The 13,221-nt window shown below is 37.7% G+C and overlaps 1 protein-coding gene across 1 annotated transcript; it reads left to right on the plus strand.

Annotated features, from left to right (window-relative positions):
• Positions 1-38: 38 nt before the first annotated feature.
• Patr-1 (Protein associated with topo II related - 1) lies at positions 39-5,975 on the plus strand. Its single transcript, XM_064698365.1, has 5 exons — positions 39-195; positions 384-1,113; positions 2,024-3,537; positions 3,603-3,848; positions 3,916-5,975. The coding sequence occupies exons 1-5, from the start codon at positions 151-153 to the stop codon at positions 4,192-4,194; spliced, it is 2,814 nt and encodes a 937-aa protein (XP_064554435.1). The 5' UTR covers positions 39-150; the 3' UTR covers positions 4,195-5,975.
• Positions 5,976-13,221: the final 7,246 nt, after the last annotated feature.

The raw sequence follows: 13,221 nt of genomic DNA on the forward strand, positions 1-13,221 counted from the left end.
TACATTAAGACGATAGTTTTAACATTGTAAATTAATGTGGATGTGGCCTGTGGATGATGTGGATTCCATTCAACTTCTTCTTCTCAACTTAACCATTCATGGTGACTGACAAGTCATGATAATTTTTTATAAAACAAATAGTTTTTCGCAATGGACGATTCGTTTTTCGGGTTTGATACAACTACAAGTGTACCGGTAAGAAATTCAATGGATAACAACTATAGTAATGTATCCAATATAAAGGAAGCCATATACTCGTTTTCGGCGAAAATCACAATCGTCTGGAAACAAAAAAAATGCATCTAAATTGCTACCATGCTTATTTTTGTACTATTAAAATGTAAAAATGTTAAATCAATTAAAAAGTTAAATGTAATTTATAGGATGAAGATGGCAGTGACGGACGAATTGCAGAGCCTCCGGAAGAAGAGTACGACGCTCTTAACGATGAAACGTTTGGCTCGGCTATAAATGGCGACTGGGAAGAAGCCCACGAAACGCTTGTCCTACTCGGAGGCAACGGCGAAAAAGCTCGCAAAGGGACAGACTTCACAGATCACAGCCAGAGCGGCAATGGCGCTTTCCAGAGTCAGCGTCAGCACATGCACCTGCGTGGGTTTCAAAGCGGAAGCATTGACGACTCGGACTTGGAACTAAATCTGTCGTCCATGAAATTGGATGACGTTGATGTAAGTTCGTTCGGAGAAAGCGATGGAAACAACCGCATCAACTTGGACTCGGGCGTTTGGACAACTCATCCCCCTTTTCCAATACCGAACAATCAACAGCTTTTTCGAGATAACTTTCGCAGCGCATTTAAATCCCAACCGCAAGCAACCACAAACACAGGAACACAAATGAAGCCATTAAATGAGTCAAATGCCAATTTTGGATTACCGCCCATGCCACCACCCGCGTCGGCTAAAATCTCGACTCTTGAAGACATTGAACGGAATCTTATCATTCAACAGGCAATACCCAAACAACAGATACATCAGCAGGTGCAACCTTTGCACCAACAGGACTTCAGTCTGGGCAATCGACAGCATGTGGTGGTAACGCCAACAATATCCCAACATCAGCAACAGCTACAAAAGCCACTGCAGCACAAGGGTAAGGCTAGGTGTTTTCGTATTTATTGTTAAACCTATATTGCGAAAACAATTGTTTATTAATATTATGGACTTGACAACTAATAGGCCAAATTTCGCTATAGACTTGGCTCGGCCAATACCGTTCTGTAATGAGCACACCTGGTCAAGTTACTTAAATCTTTCACGGCCTCGTATGTCTACCCTAAAAGATATTTTATTGAGGGTATTATAATTTTGTCGTGAAATATGTAAGCATAGGTGAAGACATCTGCGACGTCTGTCTGTTAGAATGTAAACTAGTATCTCAGTTTTAAAGCTATCGTCTTAAAACATTGCATGGGTCCGGCTTTCAACAGAAGGAACAGAACTGTTGCAGATAGTACATATGTCGGCGCCGTTTGGATCACACCACTCTATCATACAGCTGCCATAGTAACAATCGATCATGTGTAAAAAAAATTTTTTTTTGGTTATTAAGAAATCTAGATCGAGTTTCATTTATTTGTTTATCTTGACCAAACCATTTCGTAATTAATATTTACTGTTTATAAGTGGGCCAAATCGGATCAAGCTCGTTTTTGTATGGCAAAATGTTCTGTTATCCACGATATTTTCATCAAACTCAGCATTTCCGAGCTTCACTATTCAGACGTATCTGCAAAACCGTGAGGCAAATGTCTACAAGTGTATTCATTTTACCGAACTTTCGTCGCTCATAAATATATACTCAAATTCAGTGTTTAATGTTATTCCGCCCGTACTCATCTCGCTACTTTCTCCACGAGTATAATGAAATGGGAATCTAAACTACGTTTTTGTTATATAACTAAATGCTCAATTTCAAATGTTTATGCATAAAAAGTAATGTAAATAGAGTTCATTATCATCTAAACCATAAGAAAAAAGATTTAAAACTAATGTAATTTCAGCACCTCCTGGATTTTTGTCCACGCCACAAACACCGCCACCAAGGCAAAATGTTGGATTTCATGGTCCCCACCCGCTGGGTGGCGCCGGCCCAATTCCGGCAGCCGGCGCAGGTCTAATGCCGACGCCCCATTCACAACAGCACCAACAGTTAAACGGAATCAGTGGAAATCGTGTTCCGCCTGGGTTCATATATCCAACTGGCCTGGCTACGAACCTGCCGCAACACCCATTGCTGCAACAGCATGTCTTGCCGCCCAGTTTTCCCCGTCCACTGCCAAACCCACTTTTGCCCACGGCGCTCAACAATTTTGCCATGCATCCGAGCTTTAATGCGATGCGCGCCGTTGGCATGCACCCGGCGGCCTTTATGCAGCCTATTCCGCCGCCACGTCTGCCGCCACACAATCTGCTCAATCAGCAACCCAACTCTATGTATAACATGTTTAATATGCGCCTTGTGCAGGAAATTCAGCAGAACCATCCGCTTCTTCAGAACGCAGCTGTTGCGCGTCAACAGCAGCAAAGTCGTGCTGGCGACCGCCAAAAGCAGCAGCAGCTGCCCCAACAGCTGCAGCAACAACAGCAACTAAATCGTTATGGCGGCAATCTTCCTCAGGAGGAGTTTGATGAGTACGCCAATCTGATGAGTACGCGCGATAAGCACTGGCTCATCGGAATTCAGTTATCACAGTTAAACACTGACACACCATATATTGACGACTACTACTACACGGTGCACAGGGAGCGCAGAAACGGTCAAGTGCGTCACAGTCAGGCACATAAGGACAACCAGTTGAACCATCCACTAACACAGCCGCGGGGCCATGCGCAGTTAATATTGGTTCAGTTAGGCAACAAAAATGGCTCACGCAATGGCCAGCAACATCGCGAGAGACGAAATTCGGACAACGCGAACAGTAGCAACACTAGCGGCGTCACAAATAGTAGTAACAACAGCAATGCTCTGCCGGGATATATCTTTTCGCCTTTAAAGTTCGAGAATTCGCTGGGAAAGCTACAATACGGAAGTGTTACAGCGCCCCGCAAAATTATTGATGCTGATATCATGGGTAGCGATGTAAGTCCAGTGGATAATGCCTTGTCGTTATCATCAACAACTGGGCAAAATAACGATAAAACCAATGAATATCAAAACGAAGTGGTCCTGGTGCCGAGCAGCATGCGTAAATCTCGACATATTCTGCTACACATAGAGACCCTGTATCGATACCTGCTTAAACTAGAGGACCTGGATAGTCCCGAGGTTATGGCGACTATTGTTTTAAAGAAGAAGAAGGAAAGCGAACGCATTGCCGCTGTAGAACAACTAGAAATGGCTAATAAAACGGCCGAAGAGCGTGAGGCTGATGCAGCTAATCCGCAAACGATGAATCCAGCGCTCAAAAATAAATTCAACTATGAAATCGAGCCGCGCAAGGTTTTAGTGAACAAACTGAAATCCGGCCTCACCTTTAATAAAGTTGTATCCATGATGAACGTGCGCAAGGGCAAGGTATGTGTTACAAATTTATTGTTTCGTACACGTATTTAGGGTTTTTTTATTTTTGCTATCTTCAGATACTTTTACGCCGCATCATGCCCTTTATTGCTGATCAGACAATACGCTGGACCGTTTGGAGTGGAGTTTTCTGTTCACTGCAAAATGTCGTTAAGAAAGATCGTGAAGACGTGGAGGGTGCGCTTTATGCGCTTTATCCGGAGTTCAGAAAGCATATACACGAAGCAAATTTGGAAACAATTATCAACATTTCGGTTGCGTTTACATTGAATGACAAAAAGATGTCGGGCATTTTCTGTAGTCGCGTAAGTTTAAATGATTTGCCATTGACCCAAACTTGAGTTTAATGCTTCGCATTGACCGCACTTTTAGTTTGGCATTCTTTCGCTCGTCGGATTAATAATACGGGTCGAGGCGATTTACATTTCGGGCATTGATGCAACGCTTACTGAGGATAACCGACAAAAATGGCGGGAGTTTCTCGCACAGGTTGCTTCCTGCCTTAATCGCACCATACAAAATCAAACCATCTCAGCGGCAATTGAGTCAGATGCCATTCAGCCAATGATGAATCATTTTGCACGTTTCAAAGACTTGAAACTCGATGCGCTTTTGGCTTTAATTACAGAGGCCAAACATCAAATTAATTAAACGAAGGCATTATTTCATTTCAATTGATTTTGTAATTGAAAAGTTATATATTCCTTGTATTAGGTCTGTCATTAATGTTGGGTTATTCAGCAGTTAATATATGTATGAATTATGTATCTACATATACATTTGTGTTGTGTTTAATTTAACATATACATAATACACGCGCACAATTTGTAAAAGAAATGCATGGATACACCAAGTACATATATAAATAAACATGCACATGATATACATTATACATGTACATTTATCACAAGCAGGGCTCATACAAACAATACTTCAACGACACAAAAAAATGTGAATCATGTAAACAAATTCAAAATCTGTTTTTTCATCGATAGTAATATGCCCCTTAAAAAATCAAAATACTTATGGCATCAAACATTTTGCTCATTGTATATATGCCATTCTGTATTTAATAGTGAATACATGTCGACAGCTATATTTTATTGAGGTTTATAATATTGTACTATTCTCTTTTATTTTAACTTGTTTGATTGGCTTACATATTTTATTTACATTTCCATTAAGTAAATTTGTGCGTAATTAAAAATTGAATAGAATTAAAATTGTTTCCAATGCACATTTATTTATTGATATACATTTATAAAGCATAACAAATTAACATTAGAGTGATTTAAAGAATCCAATTTATTTTTTGTCCATTTACATTAACAATTTCCTATGAAGTTTCGGTAGTTTGTAAATATCCAGCTTATACATCCACTCGAAACATATTAGGCGATGTGGGTTTTTGAAATCAAATTTGTCTCACATACGCACTTTTTTTAAATATGAAAAAAAAACTGACGTTTCTAATACAAGAATATTCAAAATTGTGATACATTTTGTGTATTTTTAAACTAAACTTAATAGAAAAGAAAGTGCAGTCAGCACAGCAGAAGTGTTTTATTGCTCATTTATGTTTTATAGAAATAAAATAAACAAAAAGCAATTTGTGAGATTCCAAACAAAATTTGTAAATTATCTTTGTTTAATGTATTCAATAATGTAACCGGTTACCGCGATTAATAAGTTGTATGTTGTCTTTTTCGCATAAGTTTCAATTTATTAGTGCTCTTTGTTTAAATTTAAAAACAAGATATTTTCAAAAAAACCGAAATTGTCGGCTTTTTCACAATTAAATTACAGTTTAAAGTTGATAGATCTTGAATGGGATATATTACATATACTACAGCAGGTATATGTTGTGTTTATTAAGGTATTTAAAGCACTTTAACTTTTGGCATTACACATTTTTTTAATGTTTTTAAAACCAAAAATTAAACAGAACAATGTACTTGACTTGGAATAATAATAAAAACAACATGGCCCACACATAATAGATTAATATTTATTTCAAATCATTTGATTTTTTTTGAGTAGTGTAATGGAAAATTATTAAGAAGATTTCTAAAATTGTGAAAACAAAATAGTTTGTAATAATCTCTTTTTTACTTTCATGACATTTGTGTGAATTATTAAAAAATATTTAAAAATCTAAAATGACATGGTATTTAAAATAAGAGAGTCTCAGTCGGGAGTGCCCGACTAGAAGATAACCCAAGCCTAGCGCAGAGACGTCATTACAAACATTATTCTCCTCCCAAAAATATAAGCACAACAGTGCTTTAGTCGAGACTGTCCAACTCGGAGATACCCTGAATCCAAAGCTACCCTCCATTTAAACCTACATATTTACACACTCAATACACAGTGCTATTGTAATGTTTCCCTTTGCCCCAAACTATAACCAATAAATTCTTTAATAACTTCTATGTTTATAGACCAATCATTATAAATTTTAAAGGGACAAAGTCATGATCTTGTTCTGCTTGTAATATATGATATGTATTTTTTAAGATGTAACTCATATAGCTTCGAAAGTACGGATATTCGGACTTGACAAGATTGATGAAACTCATCATCGTGTTAAGGGAATGCTTAGTGCGTAGTAATCAAAATTTCCCACGATAGCTGTAAGGATTATATAGCATAGAATGTGACATTCATGGCCACAGAAATGTGCATCTTCTTCTTTTTGATAATCAAAGTAATAAGGTATCTAATCTTCGTCATCATTTGCATTCACTAAACTCTTCTTTCTCATATACTTATAAACATACAGGCCCATCAAACGGAAATCCAATACAACTCGTCATCATCGACGCCTCAACTATTCTCGCTTCTAATTAAAATAGCGGCGGCATTTGTCGCGACAATGGTGGTAATAATGGCGCCCAATTCGCCACACTCTGCCAGTGTCCTTTTTGAAAATCAAAGTTGTGCGTACCACTATCCGTATCCGGTTTGTCCTGCATGTTCTTAAGTATGCTCGAATGTACATATGGTTGTGTATTTGGCCTGACTGTAGGTCGTGCCACATTCGCCCTAACTGTCGCGACATGAGCACAATGTTACAAGGGAATTGTCGCCACAAGAGCCAGCCGTATCTAGCTTTGGCTGCTTCATAGTATGTGGGTGTGTGTGCGCGTGGTTTGCTTCATTGAGAAATAATAAGATGCCGACAAGTTGTCGTCGTGCTGGTCGTCGTAGGCGCTGACATCCTTAGTCGTGCTCGCGGTCGACGCCGCCGATTCTGAGTTTTGAAAAACATCCGAAGTAGCCGACACTTGTTACACACTTTGGTGCCTTGTTCAATGCATACCGTTGGCAGTGATAAATGCGCAAAATGGTGTACAATACAAGTACACAACTAATTTGCGCAATCTTTTTATTAAAAACCTTCTCAAAATAGCATGCATAGATCCGTAGTCAATAATCAAACTGATCAGCTAAATTTGGGGAAGCGTAGCCTTCTGTACTTGGTATTAAGACAAAGAAATTGTGGGCATAGCATACTTCATTTCGTATATTAATTACTTATACCATAAATTTGTTAATTCAGGGGTAGTGAAGAATAAACCATGTAATAGTTAAACAAGTAGAAATGTTGAATTCGGGTGCAACCGACTGCACACAGTCCACTCGATCTCTTAATCTTTGAAAAAATATACGTAGATTTCTTAGTTTAAAAAAGTTTTTGTAGAGTCTATAAGGAGCCAGGAACTTAAAATTTAATACTTTTTATTATTACCGATTTTGATGATTTTTTTTTTTTCAACTAAATTTTGATGAAAGGTAAAAAAAATCTGGTTGACCATTAAAATTGCTATAAAAACACAAATCAATATTCTTTTTATACCCTGAAGGCATTGATATTTTTTTTCCGAAAAAATCGGAATGCTGGTATGACGTTAAGATCTGTGGCGACGACAATCAACTTCTGTCGATTTATGAGCGGATGAGTTCAAACATTTTTGATTGATTGTTTTAATTCATTAATTGATTTTTTAAATTTATATTTTAAAAATTCTGCTATGGGTTGCTCAAAACCTAGGCAAGCGAGCTAGCTGAAATGCATATAAATGCAAGGTAAACCTTGTGCTACAAAATGTAGTCAAGATTATTTCTATTTTAAATAAAAAAAACTTTTGCCTTGATATATCCACACATACTGACACCATATTTATGTTGAATTTCATAAAGATCAGAAGAAAAACACCGATGTTATTGAAAATAAACAATTCACATAAATTGAGGCTGGGGGAAGAAGCACAGCCCCCAAATGTTCAGTAGAATGTTCCAATGTTTGTAACAGTAGCTCGGGGTCGATCTCGGAATCTATAAGAACTTTGTCCCAACGTTTTTAATAGATATTTTAGTAATGTTTACGGAGGAGACAATTTACTTTCAGGTTAGTCAGAAACTTAAAAAAAAAAAACGGAAAAGTACGGACATCTTTGGCACGCGGAAAATTTAATACCCTTGTAGACACTCGCCTCACGGTTTGGCAGATACGTGAAAGAGGTGAAGATCGTTAGTGCTAAGTTCTGTGAAAATATGTTGGAAAGAAGAATATTTCGCCATAAAAAAACTCAATCTTCAACCGATTCTTCATATAAAGCTATTTAATATAGAATTGCGATTTTGATCAGCTTTGACTCCGATATAAACAGCATAGTGAAACTAGTAAATGCCGAATTCGATCAAAATATCATGATAAACCTTTAATTGGTTCATACAAGAACTAAATTTTCGACTGACCGTTCCTATTGTAGCTACATCATATCAACTTGGCAGATGGGAGATGACTCCTTCTTTAATGACAAATTAATAGTACTCTCTACAAGGGTATAAAAACCACTATTGTCATATTTAATATAGAGCAGACAATAACCACGGAATTTTTGTTAAGAGTTCATTTTCAGTTGTGGGGTTTATGAAAGAAGAAGCACGGCGGATGCGTAAAGTGCGCGGCTTGCGTCGTGTGCACTTTCTTTGGTACCTGTGGCTGGTACCTGCTAGTCGAGCACACTCAATTTAAGGTGATTTAATTAGTTATTCTTTAGAATATTTTTTAAATTGTGTTGCGTATTTTCGAGATAGCTTATGTTTGTATTTAAAAATCTACGGCATAAGTATTTTTTGTGCAAGTCTTAATATCTAATTTTATGATCGTTTGTTTTTAAATTTGTCAAAAACTAAGGCGTCCTGATATGATTAAGTCTCTGACTCGACGACATTTTTCTTTGTCGCGTCTCGCCGAATTCTCGAGCGGCACAGTGGGCTCGACACGAAAACAATTGATGTTAATATATGTTAATTTTACTTAATATGGGCTATATGCTGTTACAATCTTGCATATGCATAAGTATACGTAGATTCTTTTATTATTAATCAAAATATATTTGCCGCTCAGGTGAAGCATCTTACTTGTATATAAGCTCGTTGCTCCACGGTACAAGTCAACATCAAGCTGCTGGAAGGGCTTTTTGCCAATGCGACGCCAAGGATGGATGCGGGTATTTCTCCAGGGGGTTGTCGTTATGACTGTTATTGTTGCTGTTGTTATGGCTGGCGTTGTTTAGTTGACTTCGGCCGCCAGTCGCCGTCTGCGTTACCGTCGCCATCGCGGTTGCCGCCAGTGTTGCTGGAGCCGGCACCCGGCAGACCGGCAGCCAACATTCGACAACGAAACTGCGCGCAGATACAGATACAAATAGGTTTAAGATTCAACACCATGGGGACAAGAAGCCAAGTGTCGCCAACTAAAAAATTTATTTTCTATTACTGTTCAGTTTTTAGTCTTTCATTTTTATATTTTTGCAAGTTTTGTTTTCAATTTTTTGTGCCCTTCTGTCCCTGGCATGTTTTAACCCTTGTTGCTATTAATTGGATGAAATGCAAAAACCTATCTGTGCAAATGTATGTACATGTATATATTAAAGAGTGAGGATATTCAAGTAAAGATTTATTAAAAATCACTTGATCCTTATAAACAAATCCTGGTTTTTGTCTTTTAAGGCCTACACTCGCCAACGTATTACCGTTTTTTATGCATTGATAGTGCCTGAGCAAAAGGCATTCTGTCCATAGCTTATTCGTAATTTTCTAAACATACTTAAGAAACTTAAGTAACAAGCACAAATATCTTTGTGTTTTTAAAAGTGAGTTATAAGGCCAATATTTAAATTCACGCTAGACAGCCACACTTATGATTTTCAATCATAAATAATCTACTACGCATGTTGGTTTACACGTTAAAATACCATATACATATATGTCAACACATACATATGTGACAATGAGTCAGAAATCAGGATGTTTGGCTGCGGCGACGGCGCCTTGTCCAACGTTTCTGTGCCGCCGTCTGCGTCAGTCTGCAGAATGCTCTGCGCAATGGTAACAAGTGCGCACTGGCGAGAGCATATAAAAGGATAACCGCGTACACGACTGGCATTTAGTTCGCAAGGAATCATGTCGCAGGACACAGCAGTCCATTGTGCACCGCCTAAATGAAATATCAGTGAATGCCGCTCACAACCGCAACTGAAAAGACGCGCAAGCTTCCGTTGAGCACCCAACATTTTTAAATTGATTGTAAAAAAGTCTGAAAATGATTAATGCACATGTTTAGTTTCTAAATATATATTACAAAATAATATACGACAGTGTTTTTGGGAATTCGGTAAGTTAAAGATAAGGTGTTAAAACATAGATAAGGGCCTGAAAGACAAACTCGCCCAAGTATATTCAAGTTAATATGAATGTTTATGAATGTAATTTAAAATCATTTTTAAGTTAAGATTTGGACAACATTCATCTGTATACAAACCGCAGCCGCAGTGATCTCCCAATAAAACTTTTAGATATGTATGTATGTGCCTGGCTTCAAAATGGCAGACGTGTTATATGCTGGAAAGTTATTATAATATCAATATATAAAATTATTTGTCCTGACTGACTAATCAACGTACAGCATACCCGTAAGACCTAAGACGGTATTGTAAAGTAGGGAAAATGAAGAAAACAGTTGTATGCAACTTTTTTACCACACGATCGGCCTCAAACTCGTTTCTATTTAATTTGAAGGGTGCTTAACACATTTCGGAAAATCAAAAAATTAGTTGGATGAAGTTTTGAATTTGAATTCGTTTTCAAGAATCCTGATGAAAATTCATTTGAAACGTGTTTTAAACTTCAGGACAATAGCTTTTTATATCTCTCAATAAATTTTAATTACACTTGCAATTTTAACATAAAAGAAAAGGAGGCCATTGTTTGCGTTTCATTATTCAAAATGTAATTTTTGGGAATTCGAAGGGCCAGCTTTTTTCCCAACTAAAAGTTTAAGGAAATAACACTTCTCACGGCAGTACCCACTAGTATTAAATAAAGGATTCTTCAAGCACAACACAAATTAAAATAATGCCCGTTTCATACATAATACTACTTAGTTGACATGTTCGGTAAATTTTAGTCGTGTTATGTCGGCTGTTTTCGTGTCACAAAAGGCAATTTGGCTCTCGCACATATCTACCCCCAACCTCACGGGTGAAATGCATTCTCAATCGTGACGTCGAAGAGACAGGCACACAACGATTGCGGTGAAGTATATACAGGAATAAGTTGACGATTAAGATGTGGTGATGGTAAAACAGGTTCCTGACTACGTGGCTACTTCTCTGTTGCTCTGCTCTTTAATGGTTTTTTAACAAGTTTGCTTTAGCAGAACTTGTGCGCTGATGATATCTTATTAGTTTTAGGCTCCTAATTGCGCGCATCTCATAAAATATTTACGGAATTTAGCAGGAATGCGTCATCGACCACCCAGGTTATTCTACTAGCTGGTTGGCACATGATTGTCAATGCCAAACAGCAGCAGCAATCACTCGAGAGTCGTACACATTGAAGAGGAACTTTGAACTTTGGAACTGTGCTTCTGAGTTTCACCCACTTACAGGTTTCTCTAAGCAAGGATAAGCTAATTTGTACCCAGGTCTCAAAAATGCTGAATGGCTTAGGTAACTGACTGGCAGCCAAAATCATAACAGCTGGGAAACGGATATATTTACTGTAGCTACTTTATCCGAAGAAGGTGCACGATAAGAAGTGTTGTGGGAAATTCCACTTGCGAGCATGGAAAAATCCTGGAGAGCATTTGTATGCAATCATTTTGTTTACCATCAAATTGTGATTCATTTGTTGCGTGTTCGCAATATCCTCGCCTCTTAGATGAAAAATCGCAGTTCGATGGACTTCAAACTTGTTTTTGAACATCTGTATAAAATACTTAGAACGACGTGGAGTTCAAGATAGAAGGATAGATTAAAACTTTCCACAACCTGAAATTGGTTGGACTGGACAAGGCTGGGAAATACTAAGACAGTATTTATATTTTGAATCATTCTACATGAAACTTAATCTATTGACATACATGTTAGTGTGGGGATAAAAGAGATCGGAAGCAGAGCCTTAGTCGTTAGGCGTCAATCCGAAATATGGGATGTTGATTACGTCTCCCAAAGTTTGACATCCAGAAACTCATATATTAATATTTTCCATCATAGTGGGAGGCCACTTTATCCTCTTAGCAGTCAGTCAAGCTTACGTGTTTTTTGCGTAAAAATGAGTGAACACCGACCGATAGGACCAACCGGACAGCGACCGTTGGGTAACTTTAATCCACTCATGAGAGGTGGCCGCTTAATAAAGGGTGAATGGTGAATTTTTTTATAAAATGTGTTCTGGATATATATTATATGAAACGGTCTGATTTTTGATCAACTCTCAACCCAGCCCAAAACGTAACAACTAGAAACTAAAATTTTAATATTATTATACATTTCATTAACAAGTAACAAGTAATAAAATAATAAAAAAACAACACTGGCCCGGGTAAAGCTAGATAGTATATTTGCTAATTATGAATCTCATATGTTGTTTTGTTCCGTGGGCAGTAGCAGTACATCAAAATAAGGTCCAGGATTTATACTGTGGATCCGAAACCTTCACATAACGTTACCTTCCTGTTTCATATAACACAAACATATTTTTTTTAAACTTGATCTGAAATATTCTGTAGTGAAGTGAGTCAGTCTTCTGCCGACATCCTACAGTCGTCTCGCCATCGTCGTCGCAAAAGCCTGCGTTCACGACCTGTTATTATCGTAATGACAGCAGCCTATTTGCTTTTATGTTTTCAAGTCGTCCAAACCCAAGACAATTATCTCTGCTGGAGCTGGCCATCAGGCTGTCCGATGGTTCTTTGATCTCTTTTGGCCACTAAGCGTCTGTGTGCGTTTGTATGTGTGCGTCCTTAAAGGGGCGCCACTGGCCCGGCAGACTGCAACTGATATGGCTATTTATCAGTTTTTGTGGAATTCGTCGCTCAACCCTCCTTATCGGCAAATTTGTTTGATTTTCTGATTTTATAAATAAAGATGGCTTTTTCTTTAGATTATAAGGATATGTTTTATTTTAAATCCTCACAACGGGTCATTCTTTCGTTAGATATAATACATACTAGATTTAAATCGTTTAAGATAATTTACAGATACATACATCTGCTTACATATATACTTTAAATATTGTGTTCAGCTTATTGAATTACCCAGCAAAATGCCAACTACACGCGATTTAAAATTGCGCACAGCCAACTTAACGTGAGTCACAAATTGC

This window comes from Drosophila montana, unplaced genomic scaffold (genome assembly GCF_035044405.1).
Source record: "Drosophila montana isolate Dmon_TW-CO22-7 unplaced genomic scaffold, ASM3504440v1 contig_599_1, whole genome shotgun sequence".
Taxonomy (NCBI): Eukaryota; Metazoa; Arthropoda; class Insecta; order Diptera; family Drosophilidae; genus Drosophila; species Drosophila montana.